We start from the raw sequence: 26,066 nt of genomic DNA, 5'->3' as shown, positions 1-26,066 counted from the left end.
AAATCCAGCGTCGAGAAAAAAAGGGGCGTTGCGCGATTCGAATGCCAACGAGGGAACAGCGCAAGGATTGCCGGTCGTAAGGTCCCGCGACAAAAAAGAGCGGAATTGTCATAAATTCTCGATCGCGAACGAGGATTCATAAAAACGACCCGTTATCCTTGCGATGGAGACTCTTCGCAGTGTTAAGCAATGGACCTACATATGTGAAACGCGATGACCTTTCATACATTTCGTTCACTGATCTCGCGAGGGCACGAAATTATGCAAACGAATGCAACCTTTTCGAATTTCTAAGTACACATAAATGGTTTCAACGTAACTTATTTGTAGAAACGAAAATAAAATTGGCGATATGTTAATAAGCCACTTTCGAATGATAAATAAAAGATGTGCAGACTGAACTTACAACTTGTTATGCAAACTTTCGCGTATCTTTAGAAAATGACACACACACACACAAATTTACTTCTCCCCATCAGTCTTCTCTGAAAACAATAAATTCTACTACGTCTCCTATTCCATAATTTTCTCAAAACCATACAAATCCTATAAAACTACAAACATCTTCAAACCATCGTTCACTATGTTTGCAATTACCGCGCAAAAGTCTGGTAATTACCATACTGCTCTTTGTTACATGTTCATAGCAATATGTTTACTGAAATTATTGATATAAAACAACTGATTTATTATCTAATCCATTCGATTCAATCGAAGATCTTTAACGAACCAGAGAAACACATATGAACATAAAAAATCGCATGAGTTTTCTAAGTGCTGTCCAAAGTGCCGTTTTATTGTCGAATCAGCAGCTCACGTGTTACCAGGCTCAGCTATTGTTCAATCAGCTTACAAAACTCAATTAGCTCATTCATCGTAACGGTGTTGGCAATACCTATGACGTAACATCATTGAACAAGAATGGACCAATAGTTTTTATCGTCCTCGGAGCCGACATTGTCGTTAAATCGCGAGTCAACGATCCGGTAAATTGAAATTCTATCGGGTAACGCGACCTTGAAAGGATCTACACCATAAGGGGTACCTGGCTGGCATCTGGCATGATTGCCGTTATACTATAATACCGTTTGAGGCTGGTCAGTAAGCTAATCTAACGGCATTGGTTGTAACAGACCGCTCGCTCGATCGTTTGCAAAACCTGTTCGCCCGAGGATGATCCCCAAGACACCGTAATCGAACCTCCGACCCGTTTCCTATCTCGAATCATGGGCTAATTAAGTGGCACGCGGCCACTCGAGATGTTTGAGCAATTATCCTCGCGTTGCTTTTTCTTGAAATTAGGTTTACTGAGTGCAGTTGCATAAAAGATGCAAATTTTCAGTTCTGTGAAGCACTTTTTGGAAGATCAGACGAAGATTAAAAGGTGTGTGTTCTGTGTATTTTAGTCAAAATAGAATAAAAATACTGCCGTGTTCGTTACCAGATTGCAGATCGCTTCATGTGTAAATCGCTGTTTTCATAAATTATTTGATAGGAATAAGACTAAAGGAAAATTTTCTCTTGTAGCAATGAGAAGATTTATTCCACTAAAAACCAAATTTTTCTTGTTTTTTTGCTTTATTGCTTAATGTAAATTTCTATTCCCTTAGATATTTTTACGGAAGTCCGAATGAAGGAAATATTTCTAATAGTAAGAAGATTTAAGAAAATTGAAATGTGGTAATCTTATTCCTTTTGCATATAATACAGACGCATATACTATTCGCGGCCTATTTATTGCAGTCATTAGAGCATTCTTTTTATTTCCAAGTGTCGGATGACATAACTTTTCTATTTCCTGATATTTACTGCAAAGTATTTAACATGTTTTAATTTGTAATGTATATCATAGTTTTGTGCTTAAGCATGACGAAACTGCACAAATTGTAAGAATAACGTGAAGCAACTGGGTTAATTTCGTTATTTACTGTTGTAACGTACAAGGTAATGGTAAAATTAGAAAGGAAACGGACAAATATGTCAAAAACGTGGAATGAATTTTTGCACACGAGTCTTCGTTTCCGACATACTCGATATTGAAAGTATGTCTCACGTGTATGCATTAGTACTTACAAGAAGTAGAAAGTGTAAGTCATGAGCGTGCTTTTTCTATGCATTAGCACGATTCTACATATTTTCAATTTCAGTTTATCCTAGAAAAGGAAACCTCATGCGACAAAACTTCCTTTCCGCATTTTGAATTTGTTTCCTCATATATGTATATTCAGCTTTTACGAAATTGATAATTAATACTTTGCACTCGAATGCCCTTTACGACGAAACAACAAGCTTGCTGCCAATTGTTATGTTATCAAGATTACAGAATTTTGTTTGACTAAATTTATACTAAGACAAATTTTTACTTAAATGCAATAATTATTCGACTACGAATCTTTATGCCAAATAAAAATATCTGCATTTGCTACAAGAAACAGGAGCCATTTAAGACTTTTATTTTTTCACTAATAATTTCAATGGATACTTCTTAACCCTTTGCACTCGAGTAGTGACTCTGAGGCACCACTAAAATTATTGCATCACGTTCCAAGATAATATTTCTATTATCAAACCTTAGATATAAAAAGATTGTTAAAAGTCTAACTGTTGTATGAATCACAAGATTCAATTTCATATGCATGAAATACACTTTGTCATTAAAAATGGAGATACTATAAGTCAGAAAAGTTAATTTAGATTTACAGTTAAAATGGCTTCGAGTACAAAGGGTTAACTCCTTTAATCATTCTACTGTCTCGAATTGCAGTTACTCATTTTTGTCATAAATGTATGAAATCTGCAGTCTAGTAATAACGTAGTAATAACGTCAAATCATTTTGCAATTTATCCGAAACGTTTTTTATTACTTCGAGAATAAATACGTTTGTTAGTAGATAATCTGAGAAAATTATTCAAGTTCAAAGGGTTAATTCAACATACAATACTTGACGGAAAGAAATTTTTTCTTCAAAAAAATTACGGATTGAATAGCGAAATTAGAAAAGACCAAGAATTGATGATGGTGAATAGTCTGTGAATCTTGTTGCAACATAAAAAAGTCTAGAAACATAAACCAGAAATTTTAGTTATGAATGATAGGAGTGGTTTGTTTGTGTTGAGGATTGAAATGAATCGAGATTGCAAGATCTAAAGTCCTGGGACGAGTCAAGATCTCAGCGAGCAGGCCCTTGTTGGCCGCGACCATGATCGCGATCTTGACATTCCCGACGGGTAACAATGAGCTCGGCAGTCGGTGAACGATCTCCCGTTACGATCATTAGCTGTTTCCAGCAAGGAACAAAGCAAGGACAAGTTTAACGCGCTCCCACGTCGATGAAAGTTACTATGCTGGTTCGCTGGTGTTTATTAAATCGATCATGCGCAATCTCTGATCAAAGGAATTAGCACTGGGTCTGGAGATCGCTTCAAGCAGGTTTGTCTCTCATTGACTCGTGGTTGTTAGACCACTAGTGGAATTTCTGTGTTTGCCAAAGAAATTTATGAAAGAAAGAAATTTATGTTAGATGTCATCTTACACAGCAAAGACATTTAACCTCTTCGTAACCCTGGAGATATCTCTCCACCCGATACTACTAAGCTATTAACGCTGATGACAAGATATCTCGTGAATTGATACTTGCCAATTAACGCTTTTGACGTCAATCACGTCGTTAAAAGCTGTAATCAGCAGTACTGGGCCGCGATACAACTCGTCAAAAACGTTAATCGGCTTTTATCGGATCGCGGGATATCTCGTCCAGGGTTACGAAGGGGTAAAAGAATTTAAAAATGCTGTTGTCTACGGAGAGAAATAAATATCTATGTAGCTACTATAACTTTCATTAAACTTTGTAAATGTATAATAATTTCAACACTTTCACTGTCAAGCTAGTAACTTCGAAAATTCCATAAAACCAAAGTAACTCATTCAGTAATATAAGAATTGAAAAGCGATGATGATCAATCTAAGACGATCCATTGACAACACAATTTATTCGATAAATCAGTCAGAAGTTAATTTAGCACCGTCATCGAATAAGTATTGTATTATTCGAACATTCATACTGTTGCAACTGGTTCGAATAATCGATGTTCTTCTGTATCTTATTTATAACTTACCTGATACATTTGATCGGTAAATACCTGAAATAAATCGAATCTCAATCCAAGAATATGTTGACAACCCATAAATGATGGAATCTTACAAAATCCAATCGCCTCTCTTTCCGGGCAACCACCCAAGCACATCAACAAATCATCGACGTTCCGCTGAGCCGTAGATCCTCGAAGCCCGAAGTTTCAATTAGTAAAGCAGGTGCGATTACGCAGGTCCGTTTTCTACACGTTGTCCAGATTCCAGGTGGTTTGCGAAAGCTTCGGGGTTGTCGTCAGGTGCGTTTCGCCTGCGTCGGTGCCTCGCTAAGTAATTGCAGCCCTGGAACATCGACCATCGAGCATTGATCATTGAGCATCGATCGCAACGGCGGAAGTGAGAGCACTGTGATTAGGAATGCCAATATCCAGACCGCGATGTGCCCGGGAAAGGTGCACGCTTCCATGATCAGGAAGGAAAGGGGTCGCTATAAAGCTGCCATTTTTTCGACGCATCGTTCAGTTTCCCATTTTCTCTTTTCCCATCGACATGGGGAACGCGCGACGCGACTTCTAAGCCAAAGGCCTCGACTTTGGTGATCGATGCTCAAGGGATTCCGGCGGAAATGACGTCAGCGAGCCGGGTCTCGCCTTGTAATTGCCAGAAGTGCCACTGAGAGGATAATTAGTCCTTTGTCCCAAGATGATCTTCGTGCCCAGAGGGTCTCACACGGTGCTTGCTTTGATAATCACGCACCTAGTGATCTCGATGCCAGCGCCACCGGTGAAAAGATCGCCAGAGTTGACTGGTGATCCGAGGAACGGGTTCTCCAGCGTGCCGAAGATCCTGGAGATCCAGCTGCCGCTGAAGATCGCCACGAAGGACGATCTGGTAGCCTGGGCGAAGTATGTGATGGGTCTGATGGCGTCCAGAATCAACATCACGCTGGCGACTGTTAAGGATACTACGGAAAACCCGCTGGATCCTACCAGGAATCCTAGCAACTACAAGCAAATGCAGAGCTTCAAGACTTCGGGGTTCAAGAACCTAGATCCTGGAAAACCAGCTGGGGCCATGAAGGCATATGCTAAGAATTTCGAGACCTCCAGGTACGCCGAGAACGTAAAGAATTATGATCGCAATAAGGGTCCTGCGGAATTCAGGATACAGGACACCAATAAGTATCCTGAGAAGAGCAGGATTCCTGCGCCGAGGAAAGAGAGCGTCATCTCTACTCCTAGCCTGCAGGCATTCACCACTGGGCCATTGACTGCCAAGAACTTCCTTGGTATTCGACCAACCACGTTTGCTACCTTGGGGATCGGTGATACTACTGTGCATAGTCCCTTCGAGATCAAGGCTAATATTAACGTAGCCAGGCCGGAAATCAAAGAGTCACTGATCAAGAGCACCTTCGACATGGCGAACGCGTTGAAGATCAACGAACAGCAGTTATTCGTGCCCACATTCCCGGATTTTGGGGTGTTCAGCCCGAAGAACATCGACATCTTCAACGCGGAGACTGTGCCACCCCCGCCGAGGACTTACCTACCTGTAACCACCACCGACAACATCAGGTTCCCCAGCGATTCGTTCGCAACCCGATACTTCTTCGACGGGATTGAGAGAAACGTGACTAGCAACCTGGGTATTCTGCCCGTGGATCTGAGGTACACCACGATCAAACCCGTCAGCTTCGGCGAGGAGATCCCGCTGCCAGTGAAGAGCCTAGAGTTAGCTACCAGGAAGAATTCCACGAGTCCTCCGAAGCGAATTCTGAATGTTCCTTTCGAGGCTGTGATCACGTTTACAAGAGAAGCGAAGATAGAGCCTACCACCTCGAAATCCGACAACGAGAAGCAGTTTATTCCACCGACCAGGGATCCTCCTGATGCATTTCCTCCGTATTTTGACAATAACTTCACGGTGACGAATGAGTCGGGCCAGATAAACGTTGTGTTTGATGATGGTAGCCAGGTGACCGAAAAGGTGAACGCCACGAAAAAGAGCGAAAGGAAGAAGAAGAAGAAAGAAAAGGAGAGGGAGAAGGACAAGGACAAGGAGAGGGACAAGGAGAAAGACAGAGACAAGGAGAGGCCCAAGAAGCCTTCCATGATCGCGCAGCTTTTGAAAGTGTTTACTGCACTTAGGAATACTCCTAACGCAAATAATAGTTTGTCTGTCGATCTATCGCCGCCACCTTTGAAGCCACCACTATCGTTCCCGTTGCCACAGAGGGCTCCGCAGAAACAGGAACCAACGCCACCGCCGAGACCACCGCAGTCGTTTCCTCAGAGACAGCAAGGTTACCCCCAGAGCCCGCAGTCTTACCCCCAGAGCCCGCAGACTTACCCCCAGAAGCCGCAAACATACCCCCAGCATCCGCAAACTTACCCTCCGAAAGCGGTAAGTTTGATTGAGTTGAGCAGGTTGTATTCTAGACTTAGTGTAGATCTAATTGAGACCTGAATAAGACATAATTTGATTTAACTTACAATTAAGCCAATAGGTTTAACCTTTCATTGATCAGGTGATTTTTACTGAATTTCATGGTCCGTGAAACACTCTCTCAAAATTTTGTTTATTATAAACTCAATTGTGTGATCGCTCGATTAAAAAGATTCATAGGATGCTAAACAAGACTAATCAGTCGAAGGTTAATTCTGACACGGGTAGACCTATTTGTTGTATAACTTAATGTTTATATCGACACTTGACTTATATTTACTCTTATCGAACTTGGACTAGACTTAGCACGACTTAACTCCGATTTAGAACAAGCCTAACAGTGTTTACTTTAAGAGTATCTCAGACCTAGGTTGTCCAACTCAAATTTATATTAACTCTAATATGATTTGTCTCGAACCTAGACCAGATGAAATGTGTTTAATTGAAACTTAGTCAAGGTCTAATGAGGTTTGTCCTGCACTTAGATTAAACTGTCTCATAGTCCAATTCTAACACCACCTATCCTAGACCTAATGTACCCAACCCAATCTTTGTTTAAGTTTGACATGATTTATTCATTACGACTACCTCATAGCCTACGACTTAGTTCATATGCAGTCCTAACTTATACCTAGCCTAAAGGTAGCTAACTCAAGTCCAGTGGCCGGCGTGTTTGACAGAGGGAATGAAGTAAAAGTAATGCGATTAGGGAGGAGTAGATTGCAGAGAAAGGAACGCGCGCGTGTCAAAGTAGTTCGGGTCAGGGAAAAGAACGGGAGCTGTGGTATCAGATATAATTTCAGCGGTGAAAGGCAGACTGTAAAACGGCTGCGTTTAAAGAAATTGTATGATGTATGCTGCTCTTGTCGAATGGAAGATGCGCGAGAATGGACATTACGTATCATCGTATGAGAAAAGATCTGCGATCTTGGTGGATCTCTTTTGTTCGACTGGTGAGAAAGTTCTTTTACAGGACCGTACGCGTTTTTTTTTTCAAAGTAACGATCATGAAAAGTATAATTTATTGCTTCCGATGACTTTAGTGTACTTTTCGGTCAATAAAAATTAAGCTATAACATGGGTGCATACAGCAGAAATGAACTAAAATAGTTCAGATTTAGTTGTAATTCTTTAGTGTTACTACACATACATACTATTACGTAATGTAATGATGCTTACGTTATGTTGATCATAAAAGAAGTTGCAAAGCATGTTCAAGTTAAGATTGAAATGTGTGTTATGAACGCTACAAGAAATGAGAGTGAAATTTGGAGACTTGGTTCTTTTTAGCGCTAACGCAATAGTGAACCTTGCATAAAAGGACTTGTTAAAGCGAAACGCGCACATGTAGATTCATGGATTTTAATTCGTAGTTCGTTATTTTCATAAAATATCATAGTGTGCTTTGTCCATTTAATTACTGCATTGCTCATAAAACAATCAGTGCATAGACAATCTTTTTTTCAAAACATTCATATCAAATACAAGTAAAATAAAATACAAAGTAAATAAAATAAATAAAAAACAAGTAAGCAACAAAATTGCCGATGTCTCCGAGACTCTCTTTCAACAGCGGTTTCCGCTTGACCAAAGAGACAATGTTCGAATAGCATCATCGGAAGCGACCGATTACCGGGACAAGCTACTTACTCCCAAGGCTCGGCTTTTAGGGTGAACGCGCCCGTTGCGCAACATCTTCCACATTGCCGTCCGAATCGGTTGCGCAACTGCGCGCGAAAACGCGCGCTTGGAGAGCAGCGCACGACAATTTCCTCGGCGCTTATCAAACCGTGTCAAATTGCCGTGAAAAGGGAGCACGATTTTGGTCGCACGCAGACCTGGCTCGAGCGTATTCCGCGAGCGGTTTTCACCGTGTCCGCTCGAGCGGCTCGCACGCCCCTTCGGGGCGGAACGCGGACGGAATGGAACGCTCATTGAATTCGATTCGTTGGTTTTCAGTCCGAGTCGCGACAAGGAAGACGTAATCAGACGTCTCTGGCGCAAGAGCTCGAGGTACGTTCGCTTTCCTCCGTATTAACGTAATCTCGGCTGCTTTTCCCTGGTAATTAACGCTCTCATCACGAGCGTTCTGATCCCTCGGCGCGGACAATTGCGATTTCTAGGACGATGATGACGACGGCGACTCGGGCAACAGCGGCGAGGATAAGAGCGAGGAGGATAAGAGCGAGGAGGACAAGAGCGATCAAGACGAAGGCAGCAAACCGAAAGACGAAGTCGAAAGCGACGAAGATAACGGCGGAAGCTCCGAGAGCAGCTCCGATGAAAGCGATTACAGCGACGAGGACGATGGGGAGGGCGGCTCTGTGCAGGCCATCATCAACCTCCTCGAGCTCGCGGCCCCCATTTTGGAGGATCTCAGCGACGTAAGAGACCTAGACCTCCTCTACAATGAATGTTTTCATCTGGAAAAGCTGCGAAACCTCTATGAAGACCTAGCTTCTAGACTAGCTTCTAGACCTAGTTTCCCAAGGTCTCGACTAGGAGCAACTACAGCTGATCCTTCTTGCAGCCAGAAAGCGACACGAACATCTCCGACGTCCTCGAAGCCGCTGTTCCGCTACTAGAAGATCTGTCGAACGTAATCTTCAATCGTCCTTCTGCCAAGTCCTCCCGTGTACTGGATTTTGTACTTCTGTTCGATTCTTTTTAGGGAGACGGAGTAAATCCCGGCTTTGACGTCGCCGGAATCTTGGTGCCCATTTTATTGCAGATTAGCGGAGTGAGTTGCCCAGCTGCTTCGGCGATGAAAACGACAGGTAAGGGAACTGGTAATCGAGTAAGGAAGCTTGTTTCAGGGGCCAGAGGGAATGGGAGACTCGGTAGCTATCTTGACGCCTCTTCTGCAAGTGCTTGCGCCTTTGATCGGGCCTCTTTCTGGTCCTTTACTCGTCCCCTTGAGCAGACAGAGCAGCAACGTGAGTAGAATGAACCTTCTCAGACGAAGTTTAGGATAGAAGTAATTCGGATTTCAGCCTCCCAATCAGGGTGCATCCAGCTCCGGCAATTTGATAATGAACTTGAGCGGACCCTTGAGCGAGGTACTAATTATCATTCTGAAGATTATGGATTAATTATGCTGTAGCTCCTTGTGCCAATGATTTTTCCCATTTTCAGTCGGGGCCCGGCATGACGTCGATGCTGCAGAAATTGGTCGCAGGAGTCGTCTCTAGTCTTAGCAAAGTACGCATTAATTTTCTGTTAACGAGCCGTTGTTCATGGCTAATAAATTTACCGTTTCCAAACTAAACGAGTGTCGTGAATACCATTGTCTTAGATTAACGATTTTGCTTGCGGTTGGAGAGAGGTCGATGTGCCCGATTTTAGAGTTGAACGGTTTATGCGCGAGTCTTTCGAGCGGTTGATGAATCGGTGCTAATGGTCGGCTTGTTTTGGATTGTTTTCAGAATTCTGGAGGTGGGTCCGACATTACCAGTCTGATTAAGGCGATCGTTGCTGGATCGATCTCTGGAACTAGCGCCAGCTCCAGCGGACCAAGAGGAGATTCTTATGGAGCTCCTACGAGCTATGGCGGCGATTCTTACGGTTATGGTGGTCAGCCTAATCGCGTGAGTAAAGTTTCTCGTCGTGAATTTCTTTTCTGTCAATCTTTTCTTTCAATCAACACTTTATTTATCGGAAGTCTCTTAATAGGATTTTCAACGAATCAGCTTCACGTAGATCGACGATGATAATTTTCATAACATCAATGTTACAAAACATTGATCCTAACCATTTCTTGAATTATGGACGAAATTGTTGTCGATTTTGAGCAAATCTTTTAAGAATTTCCCAACTATCGATCTTTGAAATAATGATTTTTGAGAAAGTCTTACAGAATATCAATTCAAGCTTTGAATTATAAATAAAGTTGCTGTCGCTACTGAACAATGTTTTAAGAAATGGTTGATCTTCCACTTTCGAAGGACTATTAGAAAATTTCCGGTAGATGAAATGCTAACCAATCTAAAAGCACCAGTCTTTCCTTTCAATTCGTGTTCTGTCATTTCTCCGCACCTAGCTGATTAGATTCAATTCTTAATTGGTGACTTAAAACTTGTATATTTTGATGCGCAGCGGAGCTGCTCATAATTACTCGAACGACAGACATTGAAAAGTAAATATACATAAGTGTCCCCTATTACATTCTACTTCTGAATCTTCCAGCCCATGATGCCCATGACGCCATACAAGGGGGAAAATCCCATCGCCCTGCTCGGTTCCTCGGTTAATGACATATTAACCGCGATACTAAAGATAGTCGCCTCCCTGATTAACGCGATAATGGGTATCTTGAGCGCGTCGTCGGCCGGTTCCTCGGATTCGCCATCCCCCGCACCACCCCCTTCTTACGGCCCACCAAGCACTTATCAGGGCGCGCCACCACGGTTTATGGCACCCCCTAGAGCGAACCAAAATAATTTTACTCGCGGAATGTCCCGAGCAGTGAGATTTTGAATGATGTAAACGAACATTATTAATTGGACCTGCTTAAAATTAACGATTCATAATTTATACTAGATCTATGAAACAAAAGTGATTATAGATATAGCGAGAATACATTTAGTTGTTTATAAGTCTCAAGGAATAGAAATTGTACTATTATGATCAACATTTCTGACTCCTAAGTTTATAACTGTGTAACAGTATTACCTCGAAATCAGATAACTAAAAATGTTGCTTGTAACAGTGCTATCCTAAATCAATTAACTAACGTGTTATGCACTTATTCGGTCGTATTTGTTTTATTAGAAGAAATATCCACTATTTAACCTCTATTATTACCCTAAGGGTCACACAGAAACGATAATAATTGCAAATCACTGAAAAGATATTGCGAGAAGGAATAAAATTGTTATTGACCATTTTCATATAACCATTGTTCTCTTCGTTGTAAGATGGCCAAGAAATGATACAATAAATCTGAAACTTTGAAAAAAGTAGAACATCAGGAAAGTGAAGAGTAAATCTGAAACTCTAAAATATGTAGACGTTCATGCGAGGAAAAAAAGAAAATTAGTCTTATTGTTTCCTTTAAACATCGTCGAAAGAGGAACATAAGCCAAAGAAAATCGGGAATCACTATTAATAGTAACAACGGATCACGGGAACGATTATACGAGGCTTGTCGCGCAACGGTTGACGCGAAATCAGCAAATAATTAATCACTTATTACGAGTCGCGTGATAATCCAAGGATGCAGAACACGTCAGCGCACTTTCCACTCGACCTGGATCGGTCGGTTGTCATTCTGACTGATTATTAACTTTTAAAGACGAAGAGCGACGTAAGACAACCTCTTATTTCAATTGTCACCCTTGTGTCCATCCGATTTTCGGTCGCGTTTGACGTCATCATAACGATCTCTCGCGATCGTTTCCGGACTGTTAAGTGTTTTCTCAGTTACCCTTGTGCGTCACGTACCCATATCCGTCCACTGTTAATTATCTCGCTATCTAAAAATTGGTACATCGAGAAAAAACGTTCGTTAATTGGACAAACGGAACAGTATTATGCTCGGTTGCGTAAACATCGGAAAGCATAAAGGCTGCGATCCATTAAAAGGGGACGACCGCGGAGGCGTTCAAAGACGACGTTGCGTAATCAAAAATTAAGGGCAAAAATTGCCCGATAAATAAAACCGAGACATCTGCGTAATAAATTATGTAAAACCGCCGGTTTCCCTTTTTATTGCCGTCAATGCGGCAAGGTGCGTTACGACCGCTTTCTTCTTAAAGTGTCGCAAAAAAAACCTTTGTGTATTATGGACAACGTGAAAGTGCATGCAAAAGCCGAACAGAAATTAAATTGTAACTAATACGTCCACGCGTCTAGGAATCAGTGTCTCCTGTTCCGAATTGTATGATATTTTGCATTAACCAAGGAAAAATTTTTTAAAAATTCATTGCCAACTACGTCTGCGTAAATTTCCACGTCTACATGTTAAATAGATCACAAATAAACATAGTTTTCGCACATACGACACGATGAATGTAAACGATCTGGAATGTGTCAAATACTTCCCCGCAAACAATTGGCATTAAATTATATTCGCAAGTCTACACCTCCACCAAAAAAATAAAGCATATTGTGACACTTTGCACCCCTGTGAACCCAACAGAATTACATAACCTTTCCATGAATCGATCTACGAACGATGATCGATAAATCCTCTCAGTTTCAGAACATTCCAAAATCTTTTATTTCTAATGCAAATAATTGGCATTAAATTACGTTTCGATGTATCCACCCCGCAGATAACAATAAAACTAGCTATTCATAAGATCGATAGACCGTCTCAGAGGAAGTACTTTCCAAAATGCGCTCACTCTCGATCCCTTGCAACTCTTGATCTCCCTCTCGTTCGCCATGGAAGAAATCGGAAATGTTCGCAGAAACGCGCCGGTACGAAAATATTCCGCGACACGAGGCGTAAGTGGCGGCGCGTGTTCATCAGTACATACGACCAGTGCGTGACATGTTATGAGATCGCAGATTACGTGATCGAAGGGGGAAGAGGGGCTGAGATAATGTCGGGCCCCGCTGTCGTTCAACTTGCGAGCGAGATGCGATTTCGCGCGTGACGCAACGATCGCTACCCGCCCAGAAAAGGAGAAGATCGGGTCGTTGATCTACTCTCTCCGCCTACGGTCTGCATTTCATCGCTTCATCGACGGTTCCTGTTAAATTCATGCCACTCGTAAACGTTCGAGTGAAAAAGCATCCTGTCCCGCGCATTGACGTCACTCCGTGAAACTATCTCCGGTAACCTGAATTAATCGGCACGATTATTATACCTGCTTCGGAAAAAACAGGCGAAAGTATATGCGAGTCGGTAACTGGTTGATACAGATCATTGTTTGCCGTTGTTCGTATAGAAATGGTTGGATTAGGGGTTTATTTTAGATCCCGAACAGAGATGTAGTTGCGACGAAAAATTGGGGTATCGAAGTGTTTGATCGATTTTCTCTATAGAGTAACGTGCAAAATTTTGAGATAAATCTCGCATAATTTGACCCCTTAATGCACAATTTAAAAAAAAAAAACCGACCAAAAAAAATCAATTTTTTTTATCTAAGAAAATACATATTTGGACCTTAATTTCAATAAATATGTAAAAAAGATGCAAAAATTACTAAAAATTCAATAAAAATAGTGGATAAATAATTATAGTGAATATTGAATCGCATTGCAGATCGAATTTTGTACCCATCGTACTGTTTTTCAATTACCAGTTACTATTTTGAAGGGGAAGGAGGAGACGAAAAAAAAACTGAAAAATATTTAATTTTACCTAAATTTGTAATAATATAATAATAATATTTATTAGCTGAAAAATATATAATAAACTAAAACTATTCAAAATTTTCTTTTGTATGGTAAATTTCAAAACAAGATGCAGCACATAGCCCAACATTCCTTATTTCAACATTAGAAAACATACCTTTTATACACTAAAAATCCAATTTACTCTCTATAAAAATACACCATAAAACAAAAACGTTTTTATATGTTGACACTAATAATATTTGTAAAAAATAAAAAACAATTGTCTTTGAAGAAATTCACTTTGATAACGTCTACTTTACTTCACGACTTGCTCACGAATAATACACTAAATGTTCATAAGTGCCATCCTAAAAGTGCATATTTTATTCCTGAATAAGCAAAAAATAGAAAGAGATCGGAGATAACTGGAGAGTAATAAATAAATTAGTCATAACAAAACTCACAAAAGTGCCAACGCTAATTAAATACGCAATAATGGATATAGATAGATAGAAACAATTACCAGGTCAGAGATGCTTATAAGTGTCACCCTAAAAGGCCATATTTTATAATCCCAAATAAACAAACTTTACAGCTTACAATACAGAATTACACGATGAATATCAATAAATTGAATGTTTTCCTTGGTTTTTATTAAGTTATTTTTACTGCCCGGATATATTCGAATCTGAACATTTTAGCGACATAAGTTGCGACGCCGACCGTATATATACGGGTCTGCACATTTTGGCCGGTTTTGCACGCCCGTGTTAATACGTTTCTGCGCGTTAAGGGGTTAAACGGTGAAAGACGTAGAAGTGTAACTTGTCAAAGGTTGAGAAACTGGCTGGTGTACAAGTTTCTGACTCGAAGGGGATTTTAAGGGAAAATTTGCTATTTAATCGCTTGGGAAAATTCTGAAAAAAATCAGACACTTTGCCAAAATTGAAAGAATTTTGTAAGATTTTTAAACCGAGAAATGTGGAATTGCAAGACTAACTTTTATCTAACTTTAGAGCACGGCTAGATATTTGCCTTGACGAAAAGGCTACTTACAAGAAAAATCCTTTTTAAATCGCATGCGAAAAATCCGGAAAAAGTATTTAACATAATCTACTTACTGAACTGTATATTCTATATTTATTTCCAATTTTTAGGTTGTAAGATACGGAATTATAGCATTTTAATGTGTTAATGCTTCTGAGACAAGAATGAAAACTTTATTTGAAATCAAAGCAACTGATCCTAAATACGTGCTAACAGGATTAAAAATTACCTCTGATTCATCAGTACAGTACATACAGTACTGCAGTAGTATAATACTGAATACTGTATTTGCTGTTTCTCATGAATTTAATTGCATAATAGCGCAGCTTATCACGTTAGAATTTCAAATCGTTAGTAAGTCCATGAGTCGCTTCCGCGGGAATCTTCCTCGTTAACGAATCGCACGAGCTCCCATCGGATTTCCCACAGAGCGGAACTGTCTCCGTTATTGGAAGGTGAAAGTACATTTCACCGTTTGACCTATGAATAACTGCGGAAGATCGCATTCTTCCATTCGAGCGGCGCCACCCACACACGCACATACGCCAACGCAGTGCCCAGCCGGTTCTTTGCCCGTACACTTGGCAATAACGTTATCGGACCGTGAAAGTCACGGTGGTACCCGCGAATTACTGGCAGCCCCCGCCAATGGACGATTTACATGATCGAGGAACTGAAGAATCAATTCTGTGGTCTTTTCTCCGATTTCATTTCTTTAAACGGATGCACAGAGCGTGCCAAATTATCGCGGAAAAGGCTTGCGGCTGCCATAAGAAGACTGGGAAATCGATGGAACACCATGGATATTCACAATACCATCGCAATAATAACTAGACCCTAGATCTTCATGCAATTCGTAAATATACAAATAAAGGAACAATTGTTCTGGACGTTTAAAAGATGCGCAGTGTAGAGAACGTTTCTTCAGGATTATAGTACTCTTTCGGAGAAGAGACAAATGTTTTATGAACAGAAATATTGAAAGCAATCTTGTTGAAAGATGTAAAAGATGATTTTCACATTTGCGAAATAATAATGAATTTATTTCGAAATCTATGCTAATCAAATATCTCCTATTCCTCGAAGTGAGAACTACAACCTTTTATAACTACCACAGATTCATTTTAACACTCTACGCATTGTCAGTAGCTTCAGACAATTAATTCGCGACCATAAGTCTCGGTGACTTCAATGCATGCTGAGGAAGCGATGCTTAGCGACTTCAATGCACGGTGAAGTAACATCGTTAACATAATCACGTTTCTAACGATTTCATTTCTTCTGCCTTATGCTGCATTCATTCACCTGTTTCCTCAAAACCTCAACTTCATTGCTTCTATATTTAGCATAACGTTGCTACCTGCTATCTTACGAAAACTCGATGTAATGTCCAGAATGGTGTTGCATGTGACAGAGATTGTAGTTTTAATCGTAGAACCGACCGGCCAATGAGTAGCGCGACAAACGAATCGCTCTAAAACGTGCCAGATAACTGGTTAAACGATATTTTCCACGTTTTTTCCGGCGATAATGTTGCTCGGCAATCAGACGCCGGTTTCGAAGGCCATTCACTTTCCATTCGCGAAAGAAAGCCGGTCTTTTTACCGCGTTTAGACGCTGTTTGACCCTTGGACGGGATTTGCGAAATTTCTAGTCACCTGCTAACATCTGTATCCTTTCGACCGAGCAACCGATATTGCCTCGTCCCGATTCTGTCTCGCCTTTCGAAAATTATGTGCCGCGAACTCGCACAGAAATCCGTGAAAAGCGATTCTCCGCACGTTACGACAACCATTTTTCATCGGTTCGGATTTCACGAACGTTTAACTGCCGCGTCTAGATGAATGCGCTTAAATCGATCATCGCTTCTTGAGACGATCGTCTTAATTACGTTCAACCCAGATCGAAACATAAAATACGTAGTTGCGTAATTCTTCGTAACGATGTGCAAGATAAAATATTTAAAAATAAAATTGCTTTTGATTTGTACTTAATTGTCTGTTTGTAAAAGTAGGCGTAATTGTAACGAAGTCGACGAAACATATATTAAATATCCCTGTAATTATACATATAAATGACCAATTAGTACATTTAATAAGTCATCAGGGACACGATTTTGATGTCAACAGCAGAGTTTCGCAACAAAGAGCAATTACTCTGCAGTTTCTACGCGAGGAAATAAATTTATTTTCTACCGGTTTTATTCAGTCATCGTCCATGGAATCGTTGTTTTTCTTTACGTCGGAGATTTCTGGTTTACCTTGATGGCCCTCGGAAGGAATGCGTGCCGAATGTTGCATAGAAAGCGTGTCTTCTTTAAAATTGATCTGACACATTTTTTCTATCACCAGTAGCAATCGAGTTGTTTACATGGGCTGTTTATAATGCCTCAATCTATGTATATTCTCCAATGAAATATGCATAATACATTTTTCCATCTAGTGCATCGTGTCAGTGGATCATTAGAGAATTTGTAATGATTAGAATAACACAGATTGTCCCTAAGGACGTAGCTAAGTCCACGATAAACTTGTTTGATCAGTGAATTATTCCTTTTTTTTTACGCCTGTAACAATCAATCATCTTTGTAATGAATAGCGCAGTGATTATAGGTCACCAGACATAAATTGTAAAGGCTTTATATATCATTTTTGTACAAATAGATGACAGTTATTTGTTGGAAAGATTGCTCAAACAATAAGTTAAGCAATGCATCGTTAACAATTTCTCTGCTAGAGACATTTCTGTCCGTATTAATACTTAATCAATGTACCATATTTCAAAAAATGCTCTACATAATTCTACATCTTCTGTACATAAATTAAAAAATTTCGTACCAATGAAAAATGTGGAAAAATTATCACGCTCTTTTTAAAATTTTGCAGAACCCAAATATAATTAGTTCCAATTCTAGAACCTCTTTAATCATTCTGAATAATAGATTGATGATTTCTAAGCAGTTTTTTCATTGTTATACACTGTTCTATAAAAATTCCCAGAGAGAAGAATGTTACATATTAAAAATTATTCACAATAAAATCTAGAGCAGACAAGCTTAATAATTAATATTTCTTAATATTTAATATAATATTTCTTGATTTGAACGTTTCATGTTAATGGCATAGACATTGATGTTCAATGATTGTTAATATTGTCTCGATGAAAAATCAATAAATTTTTGTTTCAGCCGCCGCCGACCAACCAACGGTTTCAGTTTGGTGGTTTCGGTCGTTAATTAGCCAATCACCGCACAAACGCGACACCTCGACGCAATGGCGCAGGGATAAATAGACCATAATGTCTCGTGGCCTACGCAACATCATTTCAACGGATCACAGAAGATCGCAGTGGATCCTTTGACCCTGTCGGGTCTCGACTCGGACTAGAATACCAAACAAAAACTGAATCGTTTCGAAACCTCATAATTACATCGATTAAATGCTTAATGACTGATAATGATAACGATCGAGGACAGAGATTGTTGTTTTTCCAGAGTCTACTCATTCCTTAATCACGGTAACACTACCTTGAAACATGCAATGGTAGGTGATAACGATTTATCAAGCGGCGACTAAAAATGAATCGAATTCGGTTCGGGATAATTCGTGAATGCGATAGAAATCGACGAAATTATAGATCGAGACGGTGTTACACAAGATGACATACTCTGTAACAATTTCGCATCGACTACTTTCCCTAATAAACGCTGAGCTCTTTATGACGATCGATCGATCAGTTTCCGCAGGATGACTCGTCCGGCTGCTCGAGACAACTTTCGAGATACCGTTTCAACGCGATTCGAATGACGCGGATCCGAGTTGTATTCAAAACACGTGTCGCATCCTGTTTAATGTATGAAGAAACGCGAAGGAGACATTAATAATCGTCGCGTTAATCGTTGTTTTTTTTTAGTTGTTGTTCGACAGCGGATCGCGCGGCCGCTAATTAGACGTTCGTGACTCTAATCGGGCAATTACGTGTGAGAAACTAATACTCTCACTGTCTCATTTGATGCACTCGAGACATGGTAATTTCAAACTCGTGTGTATAGCTGGCGTTCGATTTTAATTAATAATTTTAATATTTCAGAGTTTCAAATGAATTTTTCATGAATTTTTTTTATTCGAACTGAAATCTTCAGAAGAGTTTGTAGAATTTCAAAGTAATTCTTCGTCGTTTTTATTCGCGCGAAAAGTTTTACGAGATAATTTAATAAGAGAGAATTGGAATTGTGAAATTAATTACGGCACTCTGTTTGTACACAGAAACCAAACGATAGTCTTAGATTTTTCACTTCACCTGTTGCTGTTATTAATCGTTCGTTGTTTTTCACTAGTTTGCTCTTGTTTAGTTCAGAGGGTTAACGATTTTTAGTTAAGTTTATGTTTACACCGATGTGTCAGCTGTTGACTCTTGTTAATTGTTAGTTATAAGTACTTACTCCTGTTTGTTCTTCTGTCTACGTTTACCACTGCTAGTCTTTAATGACGGCAAACTTTCAAACTGATAACTTACTATTTTATATCAATTTTACAGCCGAAAGTCTATCATTAGACTTTCTAGTGTACGAAAGCATCAATAGAGATCTATTAACCTAGATTTTAATAACCATCATCCGTTTTGTACTTTTCTGAGCAATTTCAACTGAAATCTTAGCTTCCAGCCATATTGCTGGTTAGATATACTTAATCGACTGCTTAAATATTCTAATTTAATCAGACTACAAGAAAGCTATGTAACGAAACTACATACGCGTTTCTACTATAATTCAGACTAACGTTGTCTTTAATTAACAAGCTGCTCATGTTCATCTAATTTTCAGTTTTAGTGATAAAACGATCTTTAAAAACAATTGACTACAAACTAATAACATAATCGATACACTTTTGTGACAAAAGTAACTAGAAAGTGACATATTCTTCTTCATTTGCTGAACATCTGCCGCCAGATGTTTACACAGCCAGTCCATAAAAGCCGAGGACTCGATAGCCGTATTTGTTATTTAGACAACGCCGATGCATTAAGATTGCAACCGGTTGAGTTGCATTAACACGTTCTGCAGTTGCTAATCGTTAAGTCCACAAAAGATCGGTAACTATTATCCGGCAGGCGATCAACTTCTCACGTCCGCGGGGATTTCCGCGATCGATGATTCTTTTTCCAAGAAGTTGAAGCGGGAGCGACAGCTGCAAAGTTTAAGGTCTTGGACTGTGTACCCTTTCATCCGGAAATTTCACAAGTTCGCGCGTTGCGCAACAGAGCGATTCGAAGGACGCCGACTCCCTCTCACTCCCACGGCAATGATCGCTTTCGAACCTTGCATAGTCACGCGACTCGATCCATCGATAAACGAGAATTATCGATCGACCGCATCGTTCAACAAATTCTTAATTTCTCGAAGGCGAATTAAGCTACATATTTAATTTTGAAAGGAATGCCAAATTTTGGAATCTTTTCCGCGAAAATCGTAATAATTATGCGAATGATTCCTAGGCAAGAGGATTCTGCAGACTTTTCCAAATTGAACAGTATATTTTTCAGCAGAAATAATGATAGATACCACTGTGTAAAAATTTTTTCATTTTTCTAACGCGAATCGAGGAATTTTGAAGGAAAAGTGAAATTTTCAGGTTTAAGAATTTGACTTGCTGAAACACTATGTTGGCTATGCAAATGATTCTTACGCGAAAAATTCTGTAGACTCTGTCAAACACGCTACTATGTATTTGTATTGCATTATGGACAGTTCGACATGTTTGAATGTTTAATGTTTCTTGAATTTATTCTTTAAATCAAGATTTAACTTCAGCACACGTCAAGAAAACTTAGTTAATTAATTCCGTTTGCGATCGGTGTCGCGAATCATCGCCAATGACTCTCAAATAGCTGTATTAAAAATGTGAAGCCTACAGACAGAAACAGAAAAATTCGACGATTAAATTAACCGTGACAGAAAACACGGACACGTTTCCCCAACGCATATTTCCTCGGTATAATTAAACGATAATTAAACAATCCTCTCACCGTTTACACAACAATTTAATGAAATTGATCGCTCGAAATTGCGTATGCGAATATTTTATACGTCGTTCTCGAATATTTACACAAGTCCTTCCGGTCTGTTATTAGAAAGTTTAATAATTGAATGTACTCCACTAATATATTTCAGGAGAACATTTGATCAAAATAAATAATCACCACAAGAAAAGTGGAGAGAAATTTTCGTAGGTAACGTAATGGTTTTCACGTAACTCGCGATTGTATCTCGGAGCCTGTGTTCTGCTCAGAAATTATGGTAACGCATATCATGCGAAACCCGGAGGCATTTCGCTTTTCCTGACTATTTCTTTGCTCCGGTCGCATTCTGTCAATGAAAGGTATACCGAAGCGCGCAATGCTTGTAGCCACTAGCAGAACCTACACTTTTACTGGCATGCTTTATGCAAACTCCTAAACATCGCTATTTCTATTCCAGACATTTCAAGTGTGCGTTTACCGTAGATTGTGATTTTACTATCAAATTACACAGTGAACAGGATACTAGGTCTATGCAATTCTGTTAATAAATACATATTGAGAAGCATGAGAACCTCTGGTTTTAATGGATCACCTTCACTCACCTGCATCCAATCGATCCAGGACTATACCAAGGTGGCTAAAAACTGTTTCACCAACTCGAAACGTTTATCGCATGTGTAGACCAGTGATTAATTCACTGATTAACGCCGAGCTGTCAGATGGATGATCTACGAATAGAAAATTGGAATCTCGATCTACCATCATTAACGCTGAAACAACCGATCTCTGAATATAATTAAACCGTTTCATAACAATGGCAATTTTATAATGACAATTACTACAATATGTGCTCATATTAATTAATAATTAATGCTCACTATTAAAATATCGCTAAAAAAATTATTTACAGTGGCTGAAAAGAAAAATCGGAAGCCAATCATTTTGACCGGTATTTTGGTAGTTCCCGTATTAACATGTTGACTGACATAACCATTTCTTCATTCATATCCAATCATAATTAGATAACATTATTTTTTTAAGCTTGAAAGCTAATTTTTAGACTGACAGATTAAGTAGATAAAATTCACTTACGATCTGTTAAACACAAGGAAAAAACTTGAAAGTGTAATTACTAGAAGAATCGTGAAGATTTTGAACACAGTTAATTTGTTAATAAATTAACATACACAATGAATATCAATTTTCTCTTTTTTTTATAGCAAGCTATGAACGACAAATAGGTAATCACTGTAGCTATCAAATAAATTACAAGCAGTTATTATCATGAATCTTTTGAGGCTTAGTTTTCTTATGTTGCTCTGATTTTGTCAAGTTTCTGTGTGGTCTCCATATGGTCGATCAAGGTGTTAGTCACAATTTTGCGAAACACGGACGACTGCGCTCGGTTGTATCTCCGACGAGGAAGCATGCATCGCAATCTGTACGCAATCTCGATCGCGTAAAATTGACTCATTCCACTTCGGCAATCAACGCGGCGTGATTTTTTCACAACGCCAGTGCGGGAACGGAATCGGCGTTTCGAACTCCATGTCTGCAACTTAATTGCGCCAATTAGCCGACCGGCATTTCTGCCGACGGCTTAATATATTTGATCCATTTCCTTTCTCACTGTTCTCCGATTCTTGGCAAAATGATGTAATTTCAAATGATTCTTGCTAAAATGGGGAAACTTGAAATGATCTTTGGTAAAATGAGGTAACTCCTCGACTGCAATGACAATCAATTAAAAATGTTGATGCTTCTGGCATGGAAATAGATGCAGAAATTTTTTCGCTGAAAGGATCAAATATTCTAATAAAGATATTGTATCCGTACATTACGAGGTAATTAGCATCCGAGATTGGATTTTCAGGTGGCTTTTGATCACCACTGGCGTGACATAACGCGTCAAGCCGGAATGCCATACTTTCATAGCGGCAACATATTTCGTTTTGTCCGAGGCAACGGAAAATTACCAAACCCTCTTTTTTCGACCCGATCGAATCTTTCCACGAGAGGATCATTAAAATCGACGCACTTTCTCCTGCCGGAAAAAGCTCGTGCCTATGTCGTAATCATTGTCCTGTTGCAAAGATAAAGCACCTTGCGGACGTAACTCGACCACGGGTCGCGATACACGTGTTTATAAACATATGGTCACCACGATCCACGAAGATAGCGAGAGTGTCGGAAGTTCCGTGGCCGAGCTAACCGGGGAGAAAGTAAAGAAGATATATTTATTCGGTCTACGAACTGACATGCATATGTTTAGCGATGGGCTCGAGCCAACAATCAACGTGAGCAAATAATGTTAAGAATCACTCAAATTTTCATGAATTTTTCATTAACGGAGATTGATGATCGAAATACAAAATTAATAGAAATAATTGCTGGAGATTTAATGTTTTATATTGCTGGCGAAATAATAACCGTAAAACACAGCTTGAAATTTCTTATGTCACAAAGAAATTATAGTCATAAAATAAGTTATAAAAGAATGTACTCATCATGCATAGAAAATAATAATCGTTCCAAGAAATTTATATATAATTCATAAATCTCGATATTGCAAATAATTAATGGCGAAATTGTTTCAATATTACGTTGTATAGTTTGTATATTTAGTTGATAATGTATTGTATAAACCGTAAATAGTGATGTTTGTTATGGTGCAATTAAAAGAGTATGTTACAAAATGCATAGTTACCAAGTGGATTAGTAAGACGGTCTAGTTAAAAGATTATAATCTACTGATCGGCCTTGCGCATGCGTAAAAGGGTCTACGCACGATGTGAGTCGAGTGGAGCAATCCAATTTCATCATTGTTTTTTGTAGATTGGAGATCAAGATTAGATTCGTTGAAGCATCCTTTCAAGGACATTCTGGGAAACAGATCCAAAACAATTTGGAATGTTTTAAAGACATTTCCTACGTCTCTTCTAGGATTACACCTACTTACCGAGGATTTCTGGAACTCACTATATACTTTTCAAGGACTTCTGAGGTTTTGAAGAAGACTCTTCCAAGGATTCCTGTAGTTCCTTCAGAGTCGTTTAGAGCAGGGGTGTCAAACTCGCGGTCCGTATCAGGACGTAAACAATAATTTAACTTTATATATGTTTATTACAATGTACTAGTCGAAATAAAAATATTTGTTTCTATGAACATTGATTTTTTTTGCGACCCACCTAAAGTTAAGCATTGTTTATTTGGCCCAAGTTAGCTTTTGAGTTTGACACCCCTGGTTTAGAGTTACTTCTTTTGGGGTTTTATAGAGAAAGATCACCTTTATTGATCGAAGAATCCTTGGAATATTTTGAGAAATTCCTTCTAGAATTCTATGGATAATTTATTTGGAGAATTTATTTAGAGAGAATTTATTCATCGAAGCTTAAGTACTTTTGATGAATTTTATTATACAATACTGACGACCCTTAACCCTTAGGCTACTGTGGGCGCCCATAGGCGCTTAGGAATTTTGCGTTTGTGACACTCGGAGCGCCTATAGGCGCTCGATGCAGTTTTGTTTTCTGACACGGAGGGTGCCTATAGACGCCCAGAAAATTTTATCGATATTTATTTCGATAGATCTTATCTCAGTTAGACGAGAAACAAGTTTTACATTAATATTAAATTTGTAACATTTATAGTAATTCGATTCAGAGAAATAAATAATATTGTTTTAATGTAGCGAAATTTAGTTTTTTAAATATTGAAATATGTTTTCACAAAAATGCATCCCTATCCAAAAGTTCGCCGTGCTCGGCGTACATCGTAACTCAATTTCTGCCGTATGGTACGGCCGACGCGTCTCAAAGTCTGCCGTAGTCAAGGGGTTAAAGAATTCGTTTTGGATTTCTAGGATTCTTTACAAAATCCTTGGATGAATCCTTGAGAAGATTTGAGGAATTAATTAATGCAAAGCTAGCCGATAGTTTAAGAAATTTCTCCATGGATGTCATCCACATCAGCTACATCGTCGTAAATTCTTCTACCAGTTAAATTCTATTCTATCAGTAAACAAAACTTCCTCTGCCATCGATGATTAAACTATTCGTCGGTCATAGCCATCGCTTCGAATAGGAAAAGACATGCCACGCGTTCTGTTATAAGACACCGCTACCAAGTTGGTAAATGGATACGTGTAACACGTAGGCCCGACAATGTTACGTAAACGCGTTCGGCTCAATCGGCGAGGAAGAAACTCGTTGGCCTTTCTAGGGTGAAGCTCGCCGCGGTCTTTGTCGTGACCATGCGATCGTGAAAGCGAAAGTGACTGTCTCCGTGAACCCGATCGACCAACGAATCTCGGGGAAGTTATTCTTCGCGACACATCGTGATAACAAATTATCAACAATAGCCGTCGCCGACAAAAAAGCAGGCACGCCGAACTAGAACAATGCATCAACGTGTTCATCTAAACTGCGTGAAAGCGCGTTACAAAACCGACACACAATTAATGGAACAGTTACGTGGCCAAAGCGCGAAATGTCATATCGGGGCAGTAACGCAGGAAGATATAATCTGCGAGAAACGTACTGAATAATTATATCTTGGGCGTTTTTTGCACGGCATTATTACATGCCGAATACTTCCGATAATACCACAATTTCTGCCTCTCTCGTGTTTCTCTTGCACGTGAAAAGGCGCCTTGTGCACTTTCATCATCAATTAAATATATAAACATCAATGGAGATTTGCTCTTACATGTGCACACTTTCATCGCCAATTATACATATATATGTACCTTTATGCGGATATCTCCACCGACAATTTATATACAACGCGTTAGGTCACGTAACTTGCATACCTCGGATACCTTTTAAATTATGTTTTTTTTTAAATAGAAAATCGTTACGTATAAATGTTACGTTAACATTTGCCTCCTTCGAGACCGTGCAACTCTTGTATTTAACAATTTTTCCATAAAATGTAATTCATACGTTGTTTGTGGTATGCAAGTTACGTGTATATAAGTCAGTTTGTACATTATATTCTTTGATGATTATCTTGAGGTAGACTTGTTCGCTGAGATGTTGAAGATGGCGACATTTTGGGAAGCTTTAATATGCGGTGGAAAACGTAAACAATATTTCTGCTGTGCTCGACGATGACGCTGTGAACGGAAATTATCATGTGATTTCAATATTTACAACGTAGTACATTTATTACTAGA

At 39.3% G+C, this 26,066-nt stretch overlaps 1 protein-coding gene across 2 annotated transcripts; it reads left to right on the top strand.

The window, feature by feature from the left end:
• Positions 1–898: 898 nt before the first annotated feature.
• Positions 899–21,461, top strand: LOC117226995 (uncharacterized). 2 transcript variants are annotated; one of them, XM_033481833.2, is made up of 10 exons: positions 899–6,496; positions 8,498–8,551; positions 8,662–8,922; positions 9,069–9,137; positions 9,210–9,278; positions 9,355–9,474; positions 9,532–9,597; positions 9,674–9,739; positions 9,964–10,125; positions 10,724–12,669. In XM_033481833.2, exons 1-10 carry the CDS (start codon positions 4,793–4,795, stop codon positions 11,012–11,014), a joined length of 2,862 nt encoding a protein of 953 aa, XP_033337724.2. In that variant the 5' UTR covers positions 899–4,792; the 3' UTR covers positions 11,015–12,669. The 2 variants fall into 2 exon arrangements, with proteins under 2 accessions (XP_033337724.2, XP_033337732.2); XM_033481841.2 differs by lacking the exon at positions 10,724–12,669 and adding an exon at positions 18,060–21,461 and having other exon boundaries at positions 902–6,496.
• Positions 21,462–26,066: the final 4,605 nt, after the last annotated feature.

Source organism: Megalopta genalis, chromosome 3, assembly GCF_051020955.1.
Source record: "Megalopta genalis isolate 19385.01 chromosome 3, iyMegGena1_principal, whole genome shotgun sequence".
Lineage (NCBI taxonomy): Eukaryota > Metazoa > Arthropoda > Insecta > Hymenoptera > Halictidae > Megalopta > Megalopta genalis.
This window is presented reverse-complemented; position numbering and strand designations above follow the sequence as displayed.